This window comes from Alnus glutinosa, chromosome 2 (assembly GCF_958979055.1).
Source record: "Alnus glutinosa chromosome 2, dhAlnGlut1.1, whole genome shotgun sequence".
Classification (NCBI taxonomy): Eukaryota; Viridiplantae; Streptophyta; class Magnoliopsida; order Fagales; family Betulaceae; genus Alnus; species Alnus glutinosa.
In genome coordinates this window covers 12,206,309-12,229,877 of record NC_084887.1, presented here as the reverse complement: position 1 = coordinate 12,229,877, position 23,569 = coordinate 12,206,309, and the positions used below count along the sequence as shown (strand labels likewise).

The 23,569-nt window shown below is 39.4% G+C and overlaps 2 protein-coding genes and 1 long non-coding RNA gene across 4 annotated transcripts; 2 read left to right on the top strand and 1 right to left on the bottom strand.

The window, feature by feature from the left end:
- Positions 1–506: 506 nt before the first annotated feature.
- On the top strand, positions 507–14,493 carry LOC133861114 (transcription factor GTE4). 2 transcript variants are annotated; one of them, XR_009898958.1, is made up of 6 exons: positions 507–2,704; positions 2,802–2,847; positions 2,945–3,058; positions 3,192–3,265; positions 12,754–12,822; positions 14,091–14,493. XR_009898958.1 is itself a non-coding variant. In XM_062296828.1 (5 exons), exons 1-4 carry the CDS (start codon positions 977–979, stop codon positions 3,248–3,250), a joined length of 1,947 nt encoding a protein of 648 aa, XP_062152812.1. In that variant the 5' UTR covers positions 507–976; the 3' UTR covers positions 3,251–3,265; positions 14,091–14,493. The 2 variants fall into 2 exon arrangements, 1 of the variants encoding a protein (XP_062152812.1); XM_062296828.1 differs by lacking the exon at positions 12,754–12,822.
- LOC133860289 (uncharacterized) lies at positions 5,632–6,930 on the bottom strand. Its single transcript, XM_062295925.1, has one exon. The coding sequence runs from the start codon at positions 6,928–6,930 to the stop codon at positions 5,632–5,634; it is 1,299 nt and encodes a 432-aa protein (XP_062151909.1).
- A 4,979-nt stretch (positions 14,494–19,472) lies between the features above and the next one.
- On the top strand, positions 19,473–23,544 carry LOC133861204 (uncharacterized). Its single transcript, XR_009898969.1, has 3 exons — positions 19,473–20,478; positions 22,347–22,558; positions 22,929–23,544. It is a non-coding gene; the product is annotated as an uncharacterized LOC133861204 (long non-coding RNA).
- Positions 23,545–23,569: the final 25 nt, after the last annotated feature.

Here is a 23,569-nt window from a genome sequence, read left to right as displayed (position 1 = left end):
ATATTCAATGGCTGATTTTAAAAGAAAGTTGTTAGAGTTGTGTAAAAGTTGTATAAAAATTGTGTAATAAACATTACTCATTTATTATTGTTACAAACACACCTTCGTGCTTTGGGCTTTTGTTTGGTATCCTTTCAAACCCAAAAAAAAATGGGAGCCAATTTGGGCTCGGATCTTCTTCAACCCAAATTTGGCCCACCAACTTCCATCTGTACCACCAACCGACCACCGGCGCGTGCAAAATACCGCTTGTCACTCACCTACACGCCCTCTTCCCTACCCGCCACGCGCCATTACCTCGCCTGGGGAACTCGTTCAAAATTTCACAAACTAAAACCCCGCCACAACCTCGCTCTCATCCACTCCACCATCATTTTCACCACGCGCCCATCTCTTCAGCCTCCTATTCGGCCGTGGTTTACACGCGGCCACTCATAACGTGAGTCCACGCTCCCAATATGCGCTATAATATCCTTCCCGGGCACGATTCTTTGGCGCATCCAAACGCTTAACCTAAATCGCATTCGCCACACGAATCCACTGCTGCCGTACACCTGTAAGATAAGGATAGAGAGAGAAAGAACAATTCTAGAGAGAGAAAGTGCTTCGATTTTTGTTGTTAGAGAGAGAAAGTAAAAAGAGCGAGATCTGATCGAGATTTCTCTCAAAGGCACCGAAGCTCCAAACCCTACTAAGCCTGTAAGCCCCAATTCTCTCTTTCTCTCTTACTTTCTCTCTTTCTTTGTATGTTTCTTTGTGTGTGCGTGTGTGAGGGCGAGGATTTGTGATTTTGGGGAAAAGCCCTAATTGAATTGGTTAATTTGTGTGGCGTGGAGGAGAGAAATTGTTAAATCTTTTTTGTACTTGGGGTTGGGAAATTAGGGTTTAAAAATTTTGGTGATTGTTTGGTGGAGAGTAAAACCCTAGGGTGGAGGGATTGGGATATTGGTTGCGAGAAAGCTAGGGTTTTGGATGTATGGCTTCGGGGCCTATAGTTGGAGATGGGGCTAGAGAGAGGCAGAGGTACACAGAGAGCAAGGTCTATACGAGAAAAGCCTTCAAAGGCCCCAAGAAGAACAACACCACTGCGACCATAAACAACAACTCCGCGACCACAAACATTACCACCAACAACGATGACGACAACAACAAGAACGATGAGAATAATAGGGATAACAACAACAACTACAACAAGAACGAGAGTAACGAGTTGGCTCGGCCCCCGGAGCAGATGGTACTAGCGTCGGAGGATGGGAACGAGGCTCAGAAACAGCTAAATTCGAGACTTGATACTGGGTCGGACGACTCGTCGAGCCTCAACCGGCAACAGGAGCAAGTGGTGGCAGTGCCGGGCACTCGGGATGAGCCCTTGGGGAATGGGGCGGTGAGGCCAGGGTTGGAGAATAGGGTTAAGATCAATTTGGGGTCTAGGTCGAAGCAGGAGACGAGGGAGCTAAGGAGGAAGCTGGAGGGTGAGCTGGATAAGGTGAGGAATTTGGTGAAGAGGATTGAAGCCAAGCAGGGGCAGATTGGTGGGTATGGTCATTCTCATATGTTGACCAATGATGGGGTCGACAATTGTGGCGGTGGAGCCAAGCGGGTTCAGTCAGAGGTGGCTTCTGTTGGAGTTGGTGTTCCTCGTGAGGTGAATAGGCCTTTGCACCAATTGAATTTATCGGTGTTGGAGAATAGTCAGGGTGTGATTGAAAATGTGGAGAAAGAGAAGAGAACGCCAAAGGCAAACCAGTTTTACCGGAATTCAGAGTTTTTGCTTGCAAAGGATAAGTTTCCGCCGGTGGAGAGTAACAAGAAATCAAAATCAAATAGCAAGAAGCAAGGTGGAGGAGAAATGGGACATGGGTTTTGGATGGGCACCAAGTTTAACAAGAGCTGTAGTTCTTTGCTTGAGAAATTGATGAAGCACAAGCATGGGTGGGTGTTTAATACACCAGTGGATGTACAGGGTCTTGGCTTGCACGATTATTTTACCATTATCAAGCATCCGATGGACTTGGGTACTGTGAAATCGAGGCTGAACAAGAATTGGTACAAGTCTCCAAAGGAATTTGCAGAGGATGTGAGACTTACATTTAGCAATGCAATGACCTATAACCCAAAAGGGCAAGATGTTCATGTAATGGCAGAGCAGCTATTGAAGATATTTGAGGACAGGTGGGCTATAATAGAGTCAGATTATAATCGAGAGTTGAGGTATACAATGGACGTTGGGGTAGGGCTTCCAACACCTACCTCAAGAAAGGCTCCTCCATTGCCACCACCCCCCCTTGATATGAGAAGGATTTTGGATAGGTCTGAGTCGATGACGAATTCCCTTGATCCCAAGTCTAAACCCATGAGTACTACTCCTTCGGCTAGGACCCCTGCACCAAAGAAGCCTAAGGCGAAAGATCCCCATAAAAGAGACATGACTTATGATGAAAAACAAAAACTTAGTACAAACCTTCAGAATTTACCTTCAGAGAAGCTAGATGCGATTGTACAGATTATTAAGAAGAGAAATTCATCACTTCGACAAGATGATGAGGAAATTGAAGTGGACATTGATAGCGTGGATGCTGAGACTCTCTGGGAGCTTGATAGGTTTGTAACCAACTACAAGAAGAGTTTGAGCAAGCACAAGAGAAAAGCTGAACTTGCTATTCAAGCCCGAGCAGAAGCTGAACAGAATGTCCAGAATAATAAGGTAAAGCTTCGAATCACATATTCTAACCTTTATTTTTTTTCTTTTTTTCCTCTGTTACTAAGTGGATAATGTTTTTTTAATAAATAAATAAATACAGATTCAGGCTCCAGTTGTTGCAGAGGTAGCAAAGGAAAACAAAGCAGGTAAAGCCTTTTTTTTTCATATGAGAAATGATGGCATTTTCAATATTGACTATCTGCATAACTTGATAAGCTGAAAAATCTTTCCTTTTGTGAGCAGATGAAAGAAATGTTTCCACTTTGTCACCTGTACAAGGGGAAAAGCAGGTGGACAATGGGAGTAGGTCGAGTAGTTCAAGCAGCTCTAGCAGTGATTCTGGATCCTCTTCAAGTGGTACTTGATTTAGTTTTAAGTTTGTTTTTAGATCATCAGATATTGTCGGTGTTATATTTCTGGGCTTTTAGCTATATGATTTCTTGTGTTAAGTCATACTTTTCCTTTGTCTAATATATGCTTGTTGTGGCAGACTCTGATAGCGATACCTCATCCGCATCTGGATCTGATGCAGGGTCACCAAGGACTTGAGCATATTTTGTGTAGGTAGGTTTATGTTCGTGCACTAACAGTTTATATGGCTTCTGTCCTTCACCTCGCTCTTGGTAGCTTCTACATTTGATGAAGAAATTCATAATTATATAGTGCACCTTTGCTTTCTGAAATTATATGGCATAATGCCTATTTACAATGTTGTTTTCATGTCAGAGCTTCTACCATTGAGTTGCGTATTCATTTTTTTTTTTTGATAAGTAATAAGTTGGTCTTATTAAAAGCGTAAGGCGCCCCTCAATACACCGGCAGTATACAAGAGAACGCACCTAGCTAGAAAGTGAAAAACGAACAAGAAATTCATCAAAGGTAAACGACAATGGTGACACAAAAGCCACCGTCCAAAGATACAACGTATGAAAAAAAGAAGCTAAAATATCCTCCGAGGATCTCTCCAAATCCTTAAAACACCTATCATTTCTTTCCTTCCAAACACACCAGAGAATGCATGTCGGCACCATCTTCCAAATAACAGCACTCCTCGGCCTACCAGCCGTCCACCAACACGCAAACAAGTCAAGGACTCTCAGGGGCATAACCCAAGACAGACCAAAACGAGAAAAAATAGCACTCCACATAGCGTATGCAACATCGCAGTGAAGGAGAAGATGATCCACTGATTCCCCGCTTCTCTTGCACATGCAACATTTATCCATCACAATGACATGCCTCTTCCTGAGGTTATCCCCCGTTAGGATCTTGCCTAGAGCCGCAGACCACGCGAAAAAAGCTGCCCGCGGAGGAGCCTGAGTCCGCCATACACTCTTCCAAGGAAAGTGACTTCTCACATCGCAAGCCAGAGAGCTAAAGAAAGACCCAACCTTGAACAAACCTTTTTTGGAAGGGATCCACCACAATTTGTCTTCACTACCTCTATTAAAACTGATCGAGTGCAATACCTGGAAAAACGCAGCAAAGGTATCCACTTCCCAATCATGCGCTTCTCTGAAAAAGCACACGCTCCACTGATTGAAGCCACCCACAAGCTCCACATTATCCGCAACTGAAGCATCATTCGCACGAGCAATTCCAAATAAAACAGGAAAAGCTTCCTTAAGAGTTGAGTTCCCACACCACAAATCATGCCAAAATTTTGTTCTAGCCCCACCTCCCACCTCAAATCTAGAGAATCCTACAAAATTCTTTTACCCTTTCCTGATGTTCTTCCACAACCCCACCCCAAAAGTACTTGTAGGCTCTAGGGAGCACCAACCTCCCCATAAACTTCCATACTTGGAATCCACCGCTATTCTCCACCAAGCTTCCCTCTCAATCCCATAACGCCACAGCCATTTGCCTAATAGAGCCTTGTTAAACACCACCAGATTTCTAATACCCAACCCGCCTTTTGAAACTGGAGTGCACACTTTAGACCATTTCACCAAATGATACTTGAACTCATCACCAATTCCTCCCCAAAGGAAGTCTCATTGTAGCTTCTCAATACGAGCACCTACACTTGCCGGGATAGGAAAAAGAGACAAAAAATACGTGGGCAAGTTGGAAAGAGTACTCTTGATGAGGGTAACTCTACCTCCCTTGGAAAGGTATAACCTTTTCCAGCTAGCCAACCGACGTTCAACCTTCTCAATAACACCATCCCAGATATGAATAGATTTGTAGGAAGCCCCCAACGGAAGGCCTAGATACTTCACCGGTAGATTGGCAACCCCACACCCTAAAATATCGGCAAGACCTTCCACTTGAACTACATCTCCCATAGGAATTAAAGCTGACTTGGCCAAATTAATCTTCAAGCCCGAAGCAGCTTCAAACAGAAGAAAGAGGCTTCTAAGATAACGCAACTGAGCATGGTGAGCATTGCAAAAAATAAAAGTATCATCTGCAAATAACAAGTGTGAGAATGAGACATTACCCACACTAAATCCTTCGAGTAAGCCCCCTCCTACCGCAGCTGAAATCATTCGGCTCAATGCCTCCATCACAAAAACGAACAACAAGGGTGAGAGAGGATCCCCTTGTCTCAACCCACGAGAACTGCTGAAGAATCCATTAGAAGAGCCATTAACCATCACTGAGAATCTCACAGAGGATATACAATGTTTTATCCAAGAGCACCATTTTTCCCCAAATCCACATCTCCTCAATACAAACAAGAGAAAATCCCAATTAACATGATCATAAGCTTTTTCCAGATCCATTTTGCACATGACTCCAGGCTCCCCAAATCTTAATCTACTATCCAGACATTCATTAGCAATAAGTATTGGGTCCAAAATTTGTCTCCCCTTGACAAAGGCGCTTTGAGATTTAGAAATAACCTTTTCCAAAACCGTCTTAAGTCTATTTGCTAGAACTTTGGCAATGATTTTGTAAACTCCACCCACAAGACTAATAGGTCAAAAGTCTTTTAAATCGTTAGCACCTGGAATCTTCGGGATAAGAGAAATGAACGAAGTATTGAGGCTCTTTTCAAAAGAACCCCCGATAAAAAACTCCCGAAACACCTTCATAATGTCCCCCCTCAAAACATCCCAACACCCTTTGAAGAAGGCCATAGAAAAGCCATCAGGACCTGGCGCCTTATCTTCTTCCATTGCTGAAACTACATTCCTGACCTCCTCCTCATCAAAAGCTCTCTCCATCCAACTGGCCTCAGACTCTAGAATAGAATCAAAGGAGATACCCTCAACCGACGGCCTCCACCTGCACTGCTCCGTAAACAGCTTCTTATAGAACTTGACGATGTGCACACCGATTTCTGACTGATCAGAGGATAGAGAGTCCCCTATCACTAAGGAGTTCAAAGAATTGTACCTTCTATTGGAATTGGCTATAGAATGGAAGAATTTAGTGCACTTAACCCCTTCCTTTAACCACAGCATCTTAGATTTCTGCCTCCAACTCGCCTCCTCCAAAAGAGAACACTTCTCTAGCTCCCTGACAGTCTCAGCCTTTCTCAAGATCTCCTCTTCCCCTAATGCCCTTCTTTCTTCAATAGCATCGAAAGCCTGAATACCTTCAGTCAGCTTCCTCTTGTTTTGCTCTATGTTGCCAAACACCTCATCGTTCCATTTCTTCAAATCCTGCTTCAAAGCCTTCAGCTTACACGCTAGAACAAAGCTAGACGAACCTTGGAACAAGTAAGAATCCCACCACTGTTTCACCAAACCCACGAACCCTTCTTCCTTGAGCCACATGTTTTCAAACTTAAAAGGCCTTCTCCCTCTAGAAACATCGCCGCAATCCAGAAGTATCGGAAAATGGTCCGAAATAAGGCGAGAAAGCCTCTTTTGCAAAACCAAAGGAAACCGGGCTTCCCAATCATGTGACACTAGAAAGCGGTCAATCCTTGACCACATGGGAGGATCATGAGCAATCGACCAAGTAGAGGTGCCTCCAGCTAGGGGGAGATCTACGAGTCTTTGGTCTGCAATAAAATCCGAAAACTCAATCATAGCCGAGCAAAGACGAACGTCACCAGATCTTTCACTCGGAAAGCGTGTAACATTGAAGTCTCCCCCTATACACCACGGCAGACTCCACCAACTACACAAACCAGCCAACTCATCCCAAAGACGTCTTCTATCGAACCCAGAATTCGGGCCATAAACCCCTGCAAAGGCCCATACAAAATTATCCGCAACGTTCTTGAAGGAGACTGCGAGAGTGAATTCCCCCACACACTTCTCGACCATCTCCACCGAATTCCCCCACACACTTATCGATAGCATGATTTTGTTCTTGTTCTGAATGAGATATTCATGAGTTGTTGGATAATCATTACAAAGATGATTTTTATGATGGTAAATTCTCAAGTCCTTATTGTGTGATTTGAGATTTACCCTGCTGCATTCAGACTGAGCAATCTCTCAGTTGTTTTCTTTAGTAATACATCATTAAGTGATTGCTCATATTGGGAGAACTTGTCATCTAAGCATGAAGTCGGCAAATATTATGTATGTTGAGGAATTCATGATTACAACATCAGATGCTACTAAATTTCCACATTATTCCAAACATGGATAACCTTGGTTTTGAAAGAGGGAGGGTATGGGGGCATACTTTACGATATATCCTTAGTTTAAATGTCAAAATAGGTTTGCATTACTGCGCATCTGCCATATGATCCAGCTAGGAGATATGAGGCATAGGCAATCCCTTATTTACATTAGACAACCTGAACTGCTTCAGTGACCTACCTTTTCCAATTATATTGCGTCTTTTCCTTGTTCACGAAAAGAAGGATTAAAATAGGTGTGTGGGTAGTCTCTTGGGGGTATGCATAGTCTTTGCGAGGTTTTCCATCAGTAGAGCTTTGGGTGTGAGAAAAGGGTGGCTAAATAAGTTTCTCAAAATTGTACACTTCTAAAAACACAAAAGCAGTTTTTACTTTTGTGTTGCATCATAACACTTTTTCAAACAAAAAAAAAAAACTTTCAAAACGCTTTAACAAACAAAGCCATGTTCTTTTTTATTTGAAATTGTTTTATTCACCCGTATATTTTTTGCGTATTAAGCCAGAACTTGTAAAACTTACGCCAATACTTTCAAAATTTTGGTAAGCACCTGCGATTTTTGAAACGAAGATAGCCAAGATTGGCAGTACCTTTCTTAGTGATGTCTTTAAATGCTTTTACTTATCGTTTCTTCATGAAAATAGTTTATGACATATTCTTACCATAAAAGAAATAGTGTATGGCATATACAATGACATCTTGATGCTACATAGATGGTGAAAGAGCTGGTCGGCTTTGTTTGGGTGTGGTTAAACCATGTTGTTGGACGGTTAGAATTATTCTCTTGCGTGGATGCAACTCAAACATATATATATATATATATATATATATATTTGCAGTGCATGTGGATGTACTTATGTATTGATTGTTTAGTCTTATGCCTTTTCCTCTACCCCCAATGGATTTTAACTAGTGTGTGTGTTTGTGTGTGCATGCATGTGTGGGTGATGGGAAGTGGGAAAGGGTAGAATTGTGGCTGACTTTGGTTTTCTTTTTCTAATTTTCCTTCTCATGATAAAATTCGTGAAAAATTTCTTACAAATTGATTTTTTTTTCCCTTAAAAAGTTAATTGCTATTGTTTTGTCTTTGGTCTGGCAACAATGGTGTTTGATATTATTGTTGACGATGGTCATGAAGGAAGAGGGAAGGAGAGTATGGGTTTTAGGAGGAGATGATGGTGGCTGCTTCAGTGTGGCTTTACAATTACTTCAGGCTTCCAAAAATTAGATGGTACTATTAGTTTTTTATTGTAATTTCTGTTGAGTGTAGATTTTACCTAGTCAGGTGCAATTTAAGTTTTAGATATTGCAGATCTGACACTGCAAAATACTTAACCAATTAAACTGTATTGTTCTCGATATTTGATCAAACAATTTCCTTTCAACCACAAATTATCCATGGAATTACAAGTTTCAGATAACATAGTTTATTTCTCTCAATTAAAGCTCTTACCATGGCACGAGTGGGGTTCAATATCATCAACGATGAAGAGTTAGGAGGTATGGCACAAATCAGAATGGATGGAATTGGCCAAAGTTGGTGCAGTGGCTATATGTGGTTGCGAGGGATTGGTGGTTCATGGTGGAATTTGGATATGGTCAAGCCAAAAATGACGTTCTAATGATGGTGTAATGTAACTGTAATGTTACCGTTTTTGCTATCATATCCAATTGTTATCCCTTTTTTGCGACCACAAGGCATATGAGTCACAAAACAAACCACAAGGGAGGTCATGTTTTAACACCAAACCACATCGGGTGTAAATGTTGTTTTCTTTTTTAACATATATATATATATATATATATATATATTATTTTATTTGTATTGTTTATTGAAAAATGGCAGGTTGTTGGTATCTCCCATAGGGACCATATGGTACATGGAGGTTTTGGGTTACATATCATCTTCGTACCCTTCTACTTGGCTGCCCCTGCAAGCTTGTTGTCTTTTGTGTAACAGATATGTAACTGCTTACTGTGCAGTCTATGCAAATTCTTGTCAACTTCCCCATACTCAGTCGCGTTAGCATCCCTTGCAAAACCTTTAAAGATGCTTCAAGTGAGTCCAATTTTGAGCTGGACAGCTATTTCCTCTATTTGGCTGGCAAATGGTTTCTCCTTTCTCCTTTTTCTTGATAAGTAATAAGTTGGTCTTATTAAAAGTGTAAGGCGCCCCTCAATACACCGGCAGTATACAAGAGAACGCACCTAGCTAGAAAGTGAAAAACGAACAAGAAATTCATCAAAGGTAAACGACAACGGTGACACAAAAGCCACCGTCCAAAGATACAACGTATGAAAAAAAGAAGCTAAAATATCCTTTGAGGATCTCTCCAAATCCTCAAAACACCTATCATTTCTTTCCTTCCAAACACACCAGAGAATGCATGTCAGCACCATCTTCCAAATAACAGCACTCCTCGGCCTACCAGCCGTCCACCAACAGGCAAACAAGTCAAGGACTCTCAGAGGCATAACCCAAGACTGACCAAAACGAGAAAAAATAGCACTCCACATAGCGTATGCAACATCGCAGTGAAGGAGAAGATGATCCACTGATTCCCCGCTTCTCTTACACATGCAACATCTATCCACCACAATGACATGCCTTTTCCTAATGTTATCCACCATTAGGATCTTGCCTAGAGCCGCAGACCACGCGAAAAAAGCCGCCCGGGGAGGAGCCTGAGTCCGCCATACACTCCTCAAAGGAAAGTGACTTCTCACATCGCAAGCCAGAGAGCTAAAGAAAGACCCACCCTTGAACAAACTTTTTTTGGAGGGGATCCACCACAATTTGTCTTCACTACCTCTATTAAAACTGACTGAGTGCACCTGGAAAAAAGCAGCAAAGGTATCCACTTCCCAATCATGCGCTTCTCTAAAAAAGCACACGCTCCATTGATTGAAGCTACCCACAAGCTCCACATTATCCGCAACTGAAGCATCCTTCGCACGGGCAATTCCAAATAAAACAGGAAAAGCTTCCTTAAGAGTTGAGTTCCCACACCACAAATCATTCCAAAATTTTGTTCTAGCCCCACCTCCCACCTCAAATCTAGAGAATCCTACAAATTTCTTCCTTTCTCCTCCAAAGCCCAAAGGCCAAGATCATCCCATTTTCGTCTGAGGAGTGAGAATGGTGACTTGAATTCGGGCTTTCAAGCATATATATTATTCTCGGCTTGGCTTAGATTGCATTTTCTTCATTCCAATTGAAAAGGAGCTCTGCTTTCCTTCTAGAGCCAAAGATTAAGATCGTCTCATTTTTTCTAAGGATCAGGAATGTTGGGCTCTAGACTTGAATCTTGATACTATTTCTCAAGTCGTAGAATGTCATTTGGTTTAATTGGGTGACAAACGAATTGCCCTTTCCTGTACAAAGCCCAAAGATCAAGATCGTCCTGTTTTCTTCCGAGGATCGAGAATGTTAGGCTCTAGACTTGAATCTCGATTTTGGAATCTTGAGACTATTTCTCAAGACCTAGAATGCCATTTGCTTTGTTTGGGTGACAAATGAGACCCTGTTTCCCCTACAAAGCCTAAAGATCAAGATCATCCTGTTTTTGTCCGTCTTTGGGACTTGATTCCAGGTTTTGGAACTTGGATACTGTTTCTTAATCCCTAGAATGTCATCACTGTCTTCGGGTGACAAGCAAACTCTCCTTTCCCCTCTAAAACCAGAGATCAAGTTTGTCTTGATAATATGATTCATTGACTTCATTGTTAAATTTTCAGCCTGCCCTCCCCCTCCCCAACTCCCTCTCTTCTCTTCTATTCTTCGGTCGATAATCTCATTTGGATTGGTCACGTCAACACACTTTCTAGTTTCTCTGCAAATCTTTTGAATTACTTGATAATACATCTTACTTGGTTTTTAGGGAAACTAAGCTCGTATCTGCTTGAGTAAGGATGAGAATGTATTTTGAAAACGGATATTCTATGTTCAAGAGAAAGGAAGAAATTTTGGACCATCTTTGTTGCATTCCAAAGTTGTTTAGGGTTTAGGGAGATACTCTCTCTTTTGTTTGCTGTCTTAAGGTTGGATTGGGAGCTCTTTTGAAGGTTGGCTTATGTTGTGAGTGAGCTGGTTGGCTATTTTCTTTGCCTTTAAGGAGCAAGGAACGAGGATTGACATCTCCTGCAATACCTAGGATATTGCAAGGCTTGCAATTCTCCAAATCGGGGTTTTTCATTGTAATTGAACGGCCACAAACATGCCACGTCATCAATCCATGTGAAAACCCAAAACAACGTTAAAAAAATAAAAGAAACCCTAACTAACTCCGTCTCTCCCTTTTTCTCTCTTCCATATCCGCTTGTCTCCTCCATCCACGCCATTTGAATTGTCAATGTCACAGCCACCTCATGTAGCTATCCTCTTTGTTGTGACTCTAGTCTCTGCTGCCGCCTTGCACTTCATCAACATCACCAGAACATTTTGGAAGTTCCTATGCTTGCACTCCATTTGCGACTCCCGGTCCTTCAATGACAGTTCAATCGCTCTAATCATCATCATCAGTGATGGTAGATTCACATCAGGAGAGTTGCAGCAGAGAAGATTGACTCCCGGTCCTTCAATGACGGTTCAATCGCTCTAATCATCGTCATCAGTGATGGTAGATTCGCATCATGAGAGTTGCAGCAGAGAGAGAGAGAGAGAGGTGCCAACAAGTGACGGTGAGAATGGTCGTGTGAGGTGGCTGTGGCAATGGTGGCTCAAACGGCGTGGGTGGAGTTGAGGGGCGAAGATGGAAGAGAGAGAAAGGGAGAGACGGCATTAGTTAGGGTTTCTTTTTATTTTTTAACATTGTTTTGGGTTTTCACCCAGATCGATGACATGGCATGTTTGTGGACCATGATTTGGAGAATTGCAGCCCTACAATACCTAGGTATTGTAGAGGATCTCGATCCCAAGGAACCAGATAAGTTTTTGAGGTTGTGGAGTTTAAGATGCATAAGCCATGGATCATTTTTTCCTAATCCTCCTTTCAGGGTTTAAGCTGTCATATCTGGTTCTTTGCTGATACAGAAGGTGTTATGATTTTTTGCTGGTTGTTGTTTGAATTGTCATGTGGTTGAAGCAACTAAGTTTAGTTGGTGACCTTTACAGTGTTCTATTCAGAAATTCCATTGCATGTGTGTTAGCTTAGAATTTTTATGCTGGACTATTTTGTACAAGTCAAAGGTCATGTATAAACAATTTAATGCAGGACGGTTTAGAGCTTGGGTGGAAAGAAGTCATCCTCTTGCCTTTTGTGTTGGTCTGTGCTTGATGGGTTGAATGGGGAAAATCTGTGCCACTTTTTGTCATTTTGGTTCAGACTTGATGCTAATCCAAAGTTACCCAAATTGATACCTTCTAGCATGACATATATACACGTTCAAACTACAAAATTGAAACCATGAACCATTTCAAATTATGCATTTGGGCGTGCCATATGCATTGCATGTGCAAAATTAATACATAAGGATGAGGCTGAAGTTTTCTGAACAGTGTAGATTGGAGAAAGATGCACTGGAGAATGATTGAAGATTGAATTTAGTGTGAAAACCGGTTATTAGGTGGAGGTGGGTTATTTCTCTTTGCTATTAAAGGATGTATATTCATGTTGTTACTAGGATGAAAAGTGGTGGATAACATTCTCATCCTATTGCTAGAGTTGGAGTGCTGATGTAGAAATTGGTTTCTACCATATGAGAGATAGGGAAATTGTTTTCTACCATCTAACAAAGCAAGGGCATATTAATGTGATATTTGTGTTCTTGGAATTCTCTCTTTTTTTTTTTTAATAAGTATTAATGTTCTTGAAAATTTTGTACTTGTTTACAGAAAATGTGTTTTTATCCTTATATACCAAATAGAGCAATGATATTCTCTTGATGCTTTGACATTTGTGGAAGGTTAACCTCATAGTTTTTATTTGCAAGTTGCTGAATGAAATATTATTGGTGCAAGATTGTAGAGATGAAAAGGAAAAGTAGATCAGTTGGACCTAAAAACTTGAATAGGGTCAAAATAAGTTCACAAATACCAAGAAATGATAACAGTTTATTGTGTTGGTGAAGGTGGTTACTACAAGCAGTTAATTCTTTTTAGTTGCCGTTAACATACATTTTTCGATGAGCTAATAAAAGTGTAGCTCTTCGTATGTTTAGATACTACTTCTTGAGTCCTTGACAGAATTTTTTTTTTTTTTTTTCAGTTGGTGCGTTTTTGAATGTCTTATTGTGAAATATGCACTCGGTCATGGTGGTTTCTTTGATACTTTGAACACAGAGATAGGATCTCATAGTTTCTCAGCTTCCAACTGTTAAAGAACTTGTTTAAGTGGTTTTAGAACTGCATCTTGCTTGCTTACCAAAAAAAAAAACAACTGCATCTTGCGTTTAGATAATTATGGAACCAAACAGCACCCCCATTTTGGTGTTGTAGATGTACCTGCAATCGGTACATCTCCTGTGAAGTTGACACAGGTGAATTTGTCATAATTGTCAAATCTTGGTAAATTCTAATACTGCATACAATTAAGTTCAGTGTTGCAAGTAATTTTTATTTAAATTTTAAGACACTTCAGTCTCGTTGAACATAGAACTTGAGTGTTATCCAAGATTTCCTTGTGAAAGCTGTCCAATCAACAGTTTATTGATTGTGCATTTTTCCTCAAATTTTTGTTATTCTGCCCTCTAGGTACTTTGGCATGACTTCCCGTACTTCCCCCACCACCATGCATTTGCATCTACTGTGGTAGAAATTATGTGATTTGACAAGTGACAACCTCAAGGTTGTTACTTACATACAGCTCTAGTGGTTGCTGATTATGCTGCTTATTTTGCAGATCAGAGAAACTTAGACTAGATGGTGATCTTCCCATATGGTGATTTGAAGCTTTCCACATCATGAATTTCAATCTGCGTTTGGTGTACAGCAAAAGCATTGTCAAGGCCACCACTTTCTTGCCATTTTCGGGGTGGGGGTCTATTTCTTGCTGTTGCTAGAACATGGCCTCATTTATCTACATCTGGCCTCATTTTTCTAGTCTCAAATTTGTATAATATTTGTAGAATTTGATGATAATTAGATGTAGTTGGTTTGTCTTGTGTAGAATTTGTACATTGCTAACTACTGCTCATCTAGATTTCGGTTACTTGTTTTCAGTTTAGTGCTGGCAGATTCAGGATTCTTTGGTTTTATACAAAAACTATTCTGTAATTCAAGTTCTTTAAGTTATAATTGCCTCATATATCCTTACCTGGGTTTGGTGGATTTGTTGGGTAGCTTCATTACTTGCATACTTGCATTTTATTACTGATTTTACAACTACTAGATTTCTCTTCATGTATGCTTTGGACAATGGGGTTTTGTTCTCGAAATTCCTTGGGGGTGGGGGGTAGCTTGATTACAAGAGTGCAGGTTCTGAAGAATCTATCTATGCGTGCGAATTGGTCATGGGGGCAGGTCCCTTACACGGGGCAAGAAATGGTTCAAAAAGGCAGAAGAGACGGCTACATTTCGGGACTCTTTTACTGTTTGAAATGTCTTACATTTAAGCCGAATGACCATTTATTAAACCCGAGTGCCAAGGGCCTTTACCAGCTCATTAGTCATTAGGGTTGAAGGGTTGAAGAAGATGTGGGCTTGTGGTCTTAAACATATTCGTAATGTGAGGTAACCATAGGTTAGATTAAGATCCTTAAGAATGTAAGTAATTTTGACGAGTTTTTGAAATTCTAATAATTCATTTTGAATTATATAGTTTAGATTTTGTCAGCTCAGAATTTGTCATTAATTAATATATAGTAAAGATTAAGGGAAAATTAAAAAAGAGGCCGTGTGTAGATAGTGTTGATATACTGGGCACCCACCTGACCAACCCAAGTGGAACGCGGCATGCTTGGGACGCGGTTCCTGGTGTACTGATGCGCTTGCCCCTTGGGCAATAGCTACTTGTAGATCACCAGGGTGTACACCCAGTGCATATGTACCGTTCCAGATTTTAAATTTTAGAATATAGCATTTTAATTGGTATTTAAGACCAAATAATAATATAAAATAGTAAATCTGAAAAGAAAATGAGGCCTATATGAATATTTATAGAATAAAATGTTTATTGATATTTGAGGTAGTAGATTTTATTTCCGGAATGTTTAAGGTAATAAGGAGTTAAGGTATTATTGAGAGTTATAAAGAACATTAAAACATGAATAAGAGGTTAATAAAGAATATTATCTCTTTTATTACTCATTATACGTAATAAGAGTGTGGCTCAAAAATTGAAGATCAATTCAGAGGCGCTTTTCTGCAATAATATTATCATATGATCTTTATGGGTAAGGAACATGTGGTAAAAATTTAGAATCAATTGGGGCACATTTAGGGGTCCAATTTGATGGATAAGTTTAACAAACTTGAAACTTTGGGCATATCAAAGATGGATCAACAAACTCCGATTTGATCGATTCAAAACCCAGAATACTCTTCTTGGAGTCTTATAATAAGAGAAATACTAGACATCCCAATTTTTTTTTTTTTTTCCAAAAGTTGATTCTCAAATCATGTGTCACAATTCCATGAGATTGTGGCACATTTTCCAAAATGATAAATCACATGAGATTGTGACACATTATTTGGGAACTAAATTTTGGGAAAAAAATTTGGGATACCTAGCATTCCTCTTATAATAATTGTGTTATTTCTAATGACGATCTTGCATATGCAGCCTGCTTCTTGCAAAAAGATTAAGTTGACACCAGTACAAAGTAAAAAGTCTGTAACAGTTATGGGTAAGGGCATGCATACATCATCAAGTAATGTTGTTACTATGGGTACTCAGCCTTCTCACGCTGAAACCGTAAGTAAATACAATTATTATAACATGTAGTTTATTTGTTCATTAATTCATCCATCTACTCATTAACTCATCCATGTATTGCACAAAAAAGGAACTTCACAATTATTGGTGCAAGACAACAGACTTTGAGACTTAAATCTGGATGTGTAAGACCTATTAAGAGATCTGGTAGGTTGTTAGCCACGTTTAAGGAAACCAACCCTAACATAGAGGTACCAACAGTTGATCTTACTTGTGATGAACAAGCAAGGACAATAGGAACAATGCTTGGTGAGCTAGCAAGAGCAGTAGGAATATTGATTCGTGAACCAGTAAGGACAACAAGGATGTCAGAAAGAGTTATTACACCAACAGCGGAGAAGGGCATCCAGCGAATAGAAGCAAAGAAGAAAGGGAAAAGACCTGCATGACAACCTTGATGTTTTGTGTTGGTTGTGTGTTATGAAGAACAATTTGTTTGAGTTATGAAGGGACAATTTGGTTGATTTAATGGAAATATTATGTTGGTTGTGTGTTATGAAAGAACAATTTCTTTATTTTGTTGGAAATCTCCTAATACATTTGGTTGTATTTTGAGGTTGGTTGGTTTGTTGGAAATATTGTTGTTTATATATGTTGATGAATGTTGATGTGGTGTTTGTTTATGACAACCTTGTTGATGTTGAAGTAGAAATATTGGGGATTGTTAATTGTTTATGTTGGTTTGATGTAGATGTGGTGTTTGTTTATGACAAGCTTGTTTAGGTGTGTTAAGAAAGGACAATTTGTGTTGGTTTCTTGGAAATCTCCCCAATCTATTGTTTATGACTTGAGATTGTAATAGGGTTGTATGTGGTGATATGGGATTGTAATTGTTGCTATGTTAATGATAGCAACTTGTTGTTTCTACACGGAAGGTGTTGCGATATACTACTATCAATTTATATGCAACATTCAACAAAAAATTTCATTAAAAAAATTGTATGCAACAACCGAAGTTTATGCCATCTAATTTTTGGGGGCAATTACCTTTTATCCCTATTAACTACCTGACATTATCAACATACCAGCATGAACTAACACTCTCGACCAAAAGATAGCATTAGACTACCATTTGCTACAAACCGAAGTTCTTTGTTAATGGTACCAACTTACTATTTTATGGAGTAACAACATGCTCCATGAACATCCAAGTTAGAAAATGATGTAAAACACCATAATCTATTAAATAGAACATCCCTATTAACCTAATAAATATATTAGTTATTACATTAGGACTTGAGTGTTTCAATGGAATTTACTAATACTTAATTTGTGCAAGGTGAGATGAAAAACTCACAAAGTACAAAAAGAATAATTATGTAACTAAAACAAGAGTATCAAGGAAAAGAGGTAGTGAACTAAATAAAAGTGTATTGATTATGGTTCGACTACGAAATGAGTCCATGGAAGGGTAATATGTAATAAATATGTCACGAGATTGATTCATTAACTTGAAAATACATATTAGAGTGCAGTCACATTTGTTTAGTAGAATCAATTGTGATTAAATAGGGTCAAGTGAAATGCTTACAAACCTATTTAAAGCTAATTGTATTTTTTCCTTTAGGTTCCTCTCTAAGCTGATGTAAATTGACTAGATACTATTAGCCTTGATTATATATTTACTTATGTTGGATTATTTTATTTAATAAAACATAGGCCAGAGGAATATGATTTTTAAGTAGCTCATTACTTAGAGATGATTGAGCTTAGTAATTAATTTCTAAGGGTTTAAGCAATTTAATTGCTATGGATTTAGGAATTAATTTCTATGGACTTACGTGGTTAAGAGCTATGAGCTCTTGGAATTAATTCCAAAGACTTAAGTTGAGATAAAGGAGTATTGGGCTTTAGGAATAAAACCCAAGCCCATGCTGAAAAATATGTAGCAATGAGCTAAAATTAAAACCCTATCCCTAGATGTATGAGGTGATAAACACTCCCCATGCCCGGTTGGTGCATGGCCAATGGGAGAGTTTCCCTCCCCTTGGCCGTGCACCCTAGATGATAGGAGGAGTTCAAATCCTCCTATTACTTCTATCCTATCTCTGTTACAGCTTTGACTTATTTCTTAACCCTATCCTAAATGTAAATCTAAGTCTATAAATATATGACTATAGTGAAGTATTATTTACTAATTCACTGCTTCAAGTTGTGAGTCCATACTCACGATCATATTCAGTTATCAAAAAGAAGATCTAGAGGCTGAGTCAAGAATACGAAGAACAAGTTTTTCGTCATTCAACATGAAAGCTTTAAATTCAATTGGCCCATATAGCTAATGAGTGACAGTTTATTATTAAACACATTCAAGTAAGTACTCTAAACATGTTTGTTTAAATTATCTAACCTTGTTTATCCTGAATAAAATTTATGGGATCGGTATTCCGCTACGTCTAATTGGATTAACGCATGATCCCCAACACTCGCCTTGGATAATGGATGAACTCAGACAAGATTTTTCCCTTGGCGAGCCTAGCCGAGTTGAGCCTAGCCAAGTTTTCTAAGCTCGCCACGAACTCAAGCCGAGCTCGAGCTCTTGTACAGTTCAAATGAGCCGAGCTTGGACAAGTATAGCTCGGACAGGCAATACTCGCCCAAGCCCAATACGTTTATATCCATTGATAGGTGGCGATTGGCATTATTCCGACAAAAATTTATCTTGTTGAAGATTTGTTATTTATGATATAAAAATAATAACTCCCGCAAACAATTTGAAAAAGAGTATAAAAGCGGAGGTTTTTTTACAAAGGATTCGGCTTCCATGCTGTAAAAGTTTTAACAGCATATCTCCTGTTAAAATAATGGACGGCTCAGATTTGACTTGCCTATTTTAAAGGCAAATGACGTCGTGTGGAGCTAACAAAATGTCTGAAGTGATTCACGTCGTCTCTTTTCAAGACCAACACGCCGTCCATGTTCTCTGTGTAAATTGGAGTTGCAGTTCAAGGTAGGCTCTTCCCAAACACAAGTACAAGCGTAGCAGCAAAAGCAACCATCATAGTCGCCAAGGCAAGGAACAATGTAGTTAGTCCCAACACTAGCTTCAACGGAAGAGATCTCTTAAAATCCTCTTCGTCCATTTTTTATGTCACGTTGTAGAGGAACAATACCACAAAAGTCAGGGAGGAGCAAAGCGATAACGTGTCTTAGATTGTGAAAATGCGAAATGGAGTTTTCTTCAAGAGCAATGGATGGCATGTTTTTGATTTGGAACCGCCGGGGGTATGAATCTATTGAACGGTCACTAAGAGCATCATTATCAAGCTCTCCAAAATTTTCTCCAAATTTAACCTAAATAATGTACTTTTTTGATTTTATTCATCACTTTTAAAAAGTCTCATACATAAAGCTCTCTAAATTTTTCTCTATTTTAACTAAATATTATTTTTTATTAGTTTTTACAACAACTACTTTAACTGTCGTCAACATTAAAATCACACAAACCCATCTCAGATTCAGCCCAGGAAAGCACCAAAAACCCTAAAACTCAAACAGGGATTTATATGAGATTGCAAACACTAGGCTACTGACAGCCGAAAAACAGGGGAAAAATTCATACAGAAACATCAAAAAATCCTACCCAAAGCCCATTCGGTTTTCTTCTCAAATAACCCCAAAATTTTTATTTACCTGAAAACCTCAAGAACCTAGAAAAATTTTCCATTCTTCTACGGCTTCTCTCAGAGAATTTCTACCCAAAAATTCAGTACCCATCAACCGGAAATCAAAACCTGAGAATCTACTTACCCAAAAATTGAATCCCCACTGTTTGGGCTTCGGGAAAACGCCGGAAAAAATCCTATCTTCAGCATCGCCGAGGCCGTCCGTGACCCTCCAACGTCAACTTCCTCCCCAGCAGCGGCCGACCCACCAGAAACTTCTCCTTCTCCCTCTCCCGATCTCTCAATCTCCTTATACGGTCCAGATTTTGATGACCCACCCAAAAGTGAAGACGAAAGGTGCCAGAGAGATGGAAGTGAAGACGGAAGGCGCGAATGGAAAAAAAAATTGTTAAAAAATTCAATAGAGAGTAGAATTCGTGAGCCAGATTTGTAGTGAAAATCTGACAAGAGAGGAATTAGAGCACTTGTAGTGAACTCACCAAAGAGACGAAATCACCAAAATCAGACGACTTTCATCAAAATTGTGTCTGCAACGAACTCGTCTCTGCTATAGGAAATTTGGTGAGTGCCGAAATGGCTCGTCTGTTCTGCTGAGCCAACTTCCTCTCGTCTCTTCTTATTTTCCATTTGTTTATTACCCTTCCCGCGTTCTCGATCTCCTGAAGCGAAAATTGGAGCTCCTTTGCGCCTTTTCTCACAAATCACCTCTGCAAGCTTTTGAATCCCAGGTTTGTTTTGGTTTTATGGGTTTGGTTTGATTTGGTTTATGGGTTTTGATTTTGAATCTCATATTTTGATTTTGGTGTGTGGGTTTTGAATCTCTCTTCCTCTTGTCTGTGGCCGAGTTGCGTGATAATTTTTAGTTAATTGTAAATCCACCAATAGAAACTTAGAGAGAGACTTTTTGTGAGTTTGTTCGTTAGATATATGAAAGTTGAAAAGGGTTCTGCATATAATTTTGTTAGAAATGGGTTTTCCTTTTTCCTTTTTTAACTATAATCAGTTATATACGATTAATCTATGTGATTGACGCATGTTCTTGTTAAAAATGCCCTTTATTTAGTTTAGTTTTTTGTGCTTTCTAGAGCTAGACTGGTTGAGATAAATTTGTGTGCTTTGTGGTTGAAGGGGTTACAAATGATTTACTGGGTTTTGGTTATGGGTTTCTTGGATAAATTTGTTTCATTGGAATGTTGTGGTTGGGGAACAGAGGTATAGGGCGAGAATGGGTGCAAATAGACGAAAAGCAATGGTGTCTTCGTTGGTGTTGCTACTCTCACTGTCTCTGCCAATTTGGTGAATGCGGTGTGCTTAAAAACATGTTTATTGTGTCAATCAATGTGAGTGCAAAACTGATGATGAAAAGAGCAATCAAACCCATTCATCCATTCTGCCAACACTCTCCTTTGATGAGCAGCAGCTTTTTGAGATACCACCACCTATTGTATTTTTTTCGTTTTTTTATTTTCTCTATTTCTGCCCGACAAAATGCAACCTACAAGGGCACCGGATTTCAAAAACCGAACATGGGTTTAGAAGTGTGCCATAGCCCACCACCCTTCACTTTTCTGCAATCACCTTCCTGTCTAGGCAGTGGAACTTCGCTTTATCATTTCCCAAACGTCAATCTCTTCAATTCTCTCTATATATACATTTTTCGCAGACCTACCTTCCTTGCTTGCTTGTATATATATACATGAGAGAGAGAGAGAGAGATGACAAACATCCCTCTTGAAAAAGAATTGAATAAAGAGAGGGATTATAGTATATGATAATCACAAAGTGTACATAGCAATTTATACAAAGGACCATTCGTGATGGACAAGATAGAGCAGTAAAGGAGAGTTACTGTGTACAGCAAGACAATTCCACATATCATGGAATTGTCAATTATAAAATATCTCCTAGTTAATTCTTTCTATATGTGTGATCTTCTCTGTTGGACATTCCTTTCTTGCATGGTTGACAGTAGCAGAGTCTATATTTGGTGAGTTGAGACGCATCATATCTTGGACAGCAACATAATAGTCGGAATGATCTCTGTTGTCCTTGATTGTAGTAATCCTTTCCTTCCTTGGATGATTGACAGCAACGTGTTCTCCATTTGGTAATTGGGATCGCATATTTGACAGCTGCAAGGGTGAATCGGTTGCATGCTTGACAGCTGCAAGGGCTGAATGTGCTGCATGTTTGACAGCTGCAAGGGCAGCTGTGGTATTCACTCTAACACCTCTGAGCCAATTCTTTTTCTTTTTCTTTTTCTTGAGCTCTCTGAGTTCCTGTCGCATGTGAGTCCTTGACCCATCATATGTAACCCCACCCACATTCTCAATGGAGTTTTAAGTACTTAACTATATATACCATCTCTTCTTGCCTATTATATACAATTATAAATGATATTTACAGTTTCATAGCTTTAATATCTGTTTGTTTAGTACATAACCTGATTCATATCCTTAATGAAGTGTATTTATCATTTGTAACGTAGATAAAAGCAAATGTACTGACTCGAGGAGAATTTGTAAATTCATTGATAAGCATACTGATTATTAATCAGTTTTACACTTAGTAATCTTAACAGATTGACCACTTGCAGCCCATTACAAATTGAATGTTCGTATCAACTAGTGCACATCAACTTTTATAGCAAAGCTGCTTCTTGGCAATGTGCTTAAGGAAGGCACCCACATATCTGTTAATCCTCTTGTAATATGGGCATGGGCTGGACTCCTTATTAATGCCATCAACAGTATCCCTGCTGGACAGCTTGATGGAGGGAGAATTTGTTTTGCCATATGGGGAAGAAAGGTATGCCATCTGTAAGTTAAATATAATTTTAAAGTGGAACCTTGAACTTTAAGCCTGGTTGTGCTACTGCCGCAAGTACACTTTCAGATGGCTAATAAGCTGGAAATTCAGATATAGAGGGTAAATAATTGCTGCACTGATTAAATGTTTTCATATAACAGTTTTGGCTTTAGGTTTGCTAGTATGCTTACCGTGAAAGAGATTAAGGACAAGTGTGAAAATTGTTTCTTTCTTGATGATTTTTACATTGTACATTAGTTGTTATATATAGACTTGCTGCCTAGTAAATAAGGCAAGCAATTAGGTAATTACAGAGAATGTTGGATTGTCAATTATGTCTAATATACACATTGAATGTATATTTCCTTAGAGATCAAATCGTGATAGGCACAGCTTCATGGCGCTGGACCTTTCCTTTATGCATCGTGATAGATATGGCTTGCTGCAGCTGGAAGTTTCCTTTTCTGCATAAGGGCAGCAGCTACACATTCGTTGATCTGCAATCGTGGAGTCTGATTTGAATGTCGCGCCATGCGCTCTGCAGCTGGACTTTTCCTTTCCTGTTTGTAAGTCAGCTAGACAGATTGCATATTTGTTGGGATGCTGCTGGATTACCATATTGGCTTGCACACACGTGGCTCTCTCTTGGCTTGGACTCTACTCCACTAACACGTTGAGTTCTTGTGGCAGCATCTCCTGCCTTGGCTTGTGTCTTAGCAATGCTGAGGTGTCCAAGGGCAGGAACTTCAACATACCATACCCATTCCCCTTTACAGATGAAGCAATTACAAGTTTCTAGAAACACTTTCCGCATACATTCTAAAGCCTAAACCATCTGATAGAATTGAAAAGCCATTTTGGTAGGACCTGTCTTAGAAAATTACTCAAATGTATTGGTTTCACATTAATAATATTTTAGAAAAGTATCTGTTAATGCTTTTTGGAAGATGCTTTTTTCAGAGATTGAAATTGAATGTTCGTATCAACTAGTGCACATCAAGTAGAAAATTG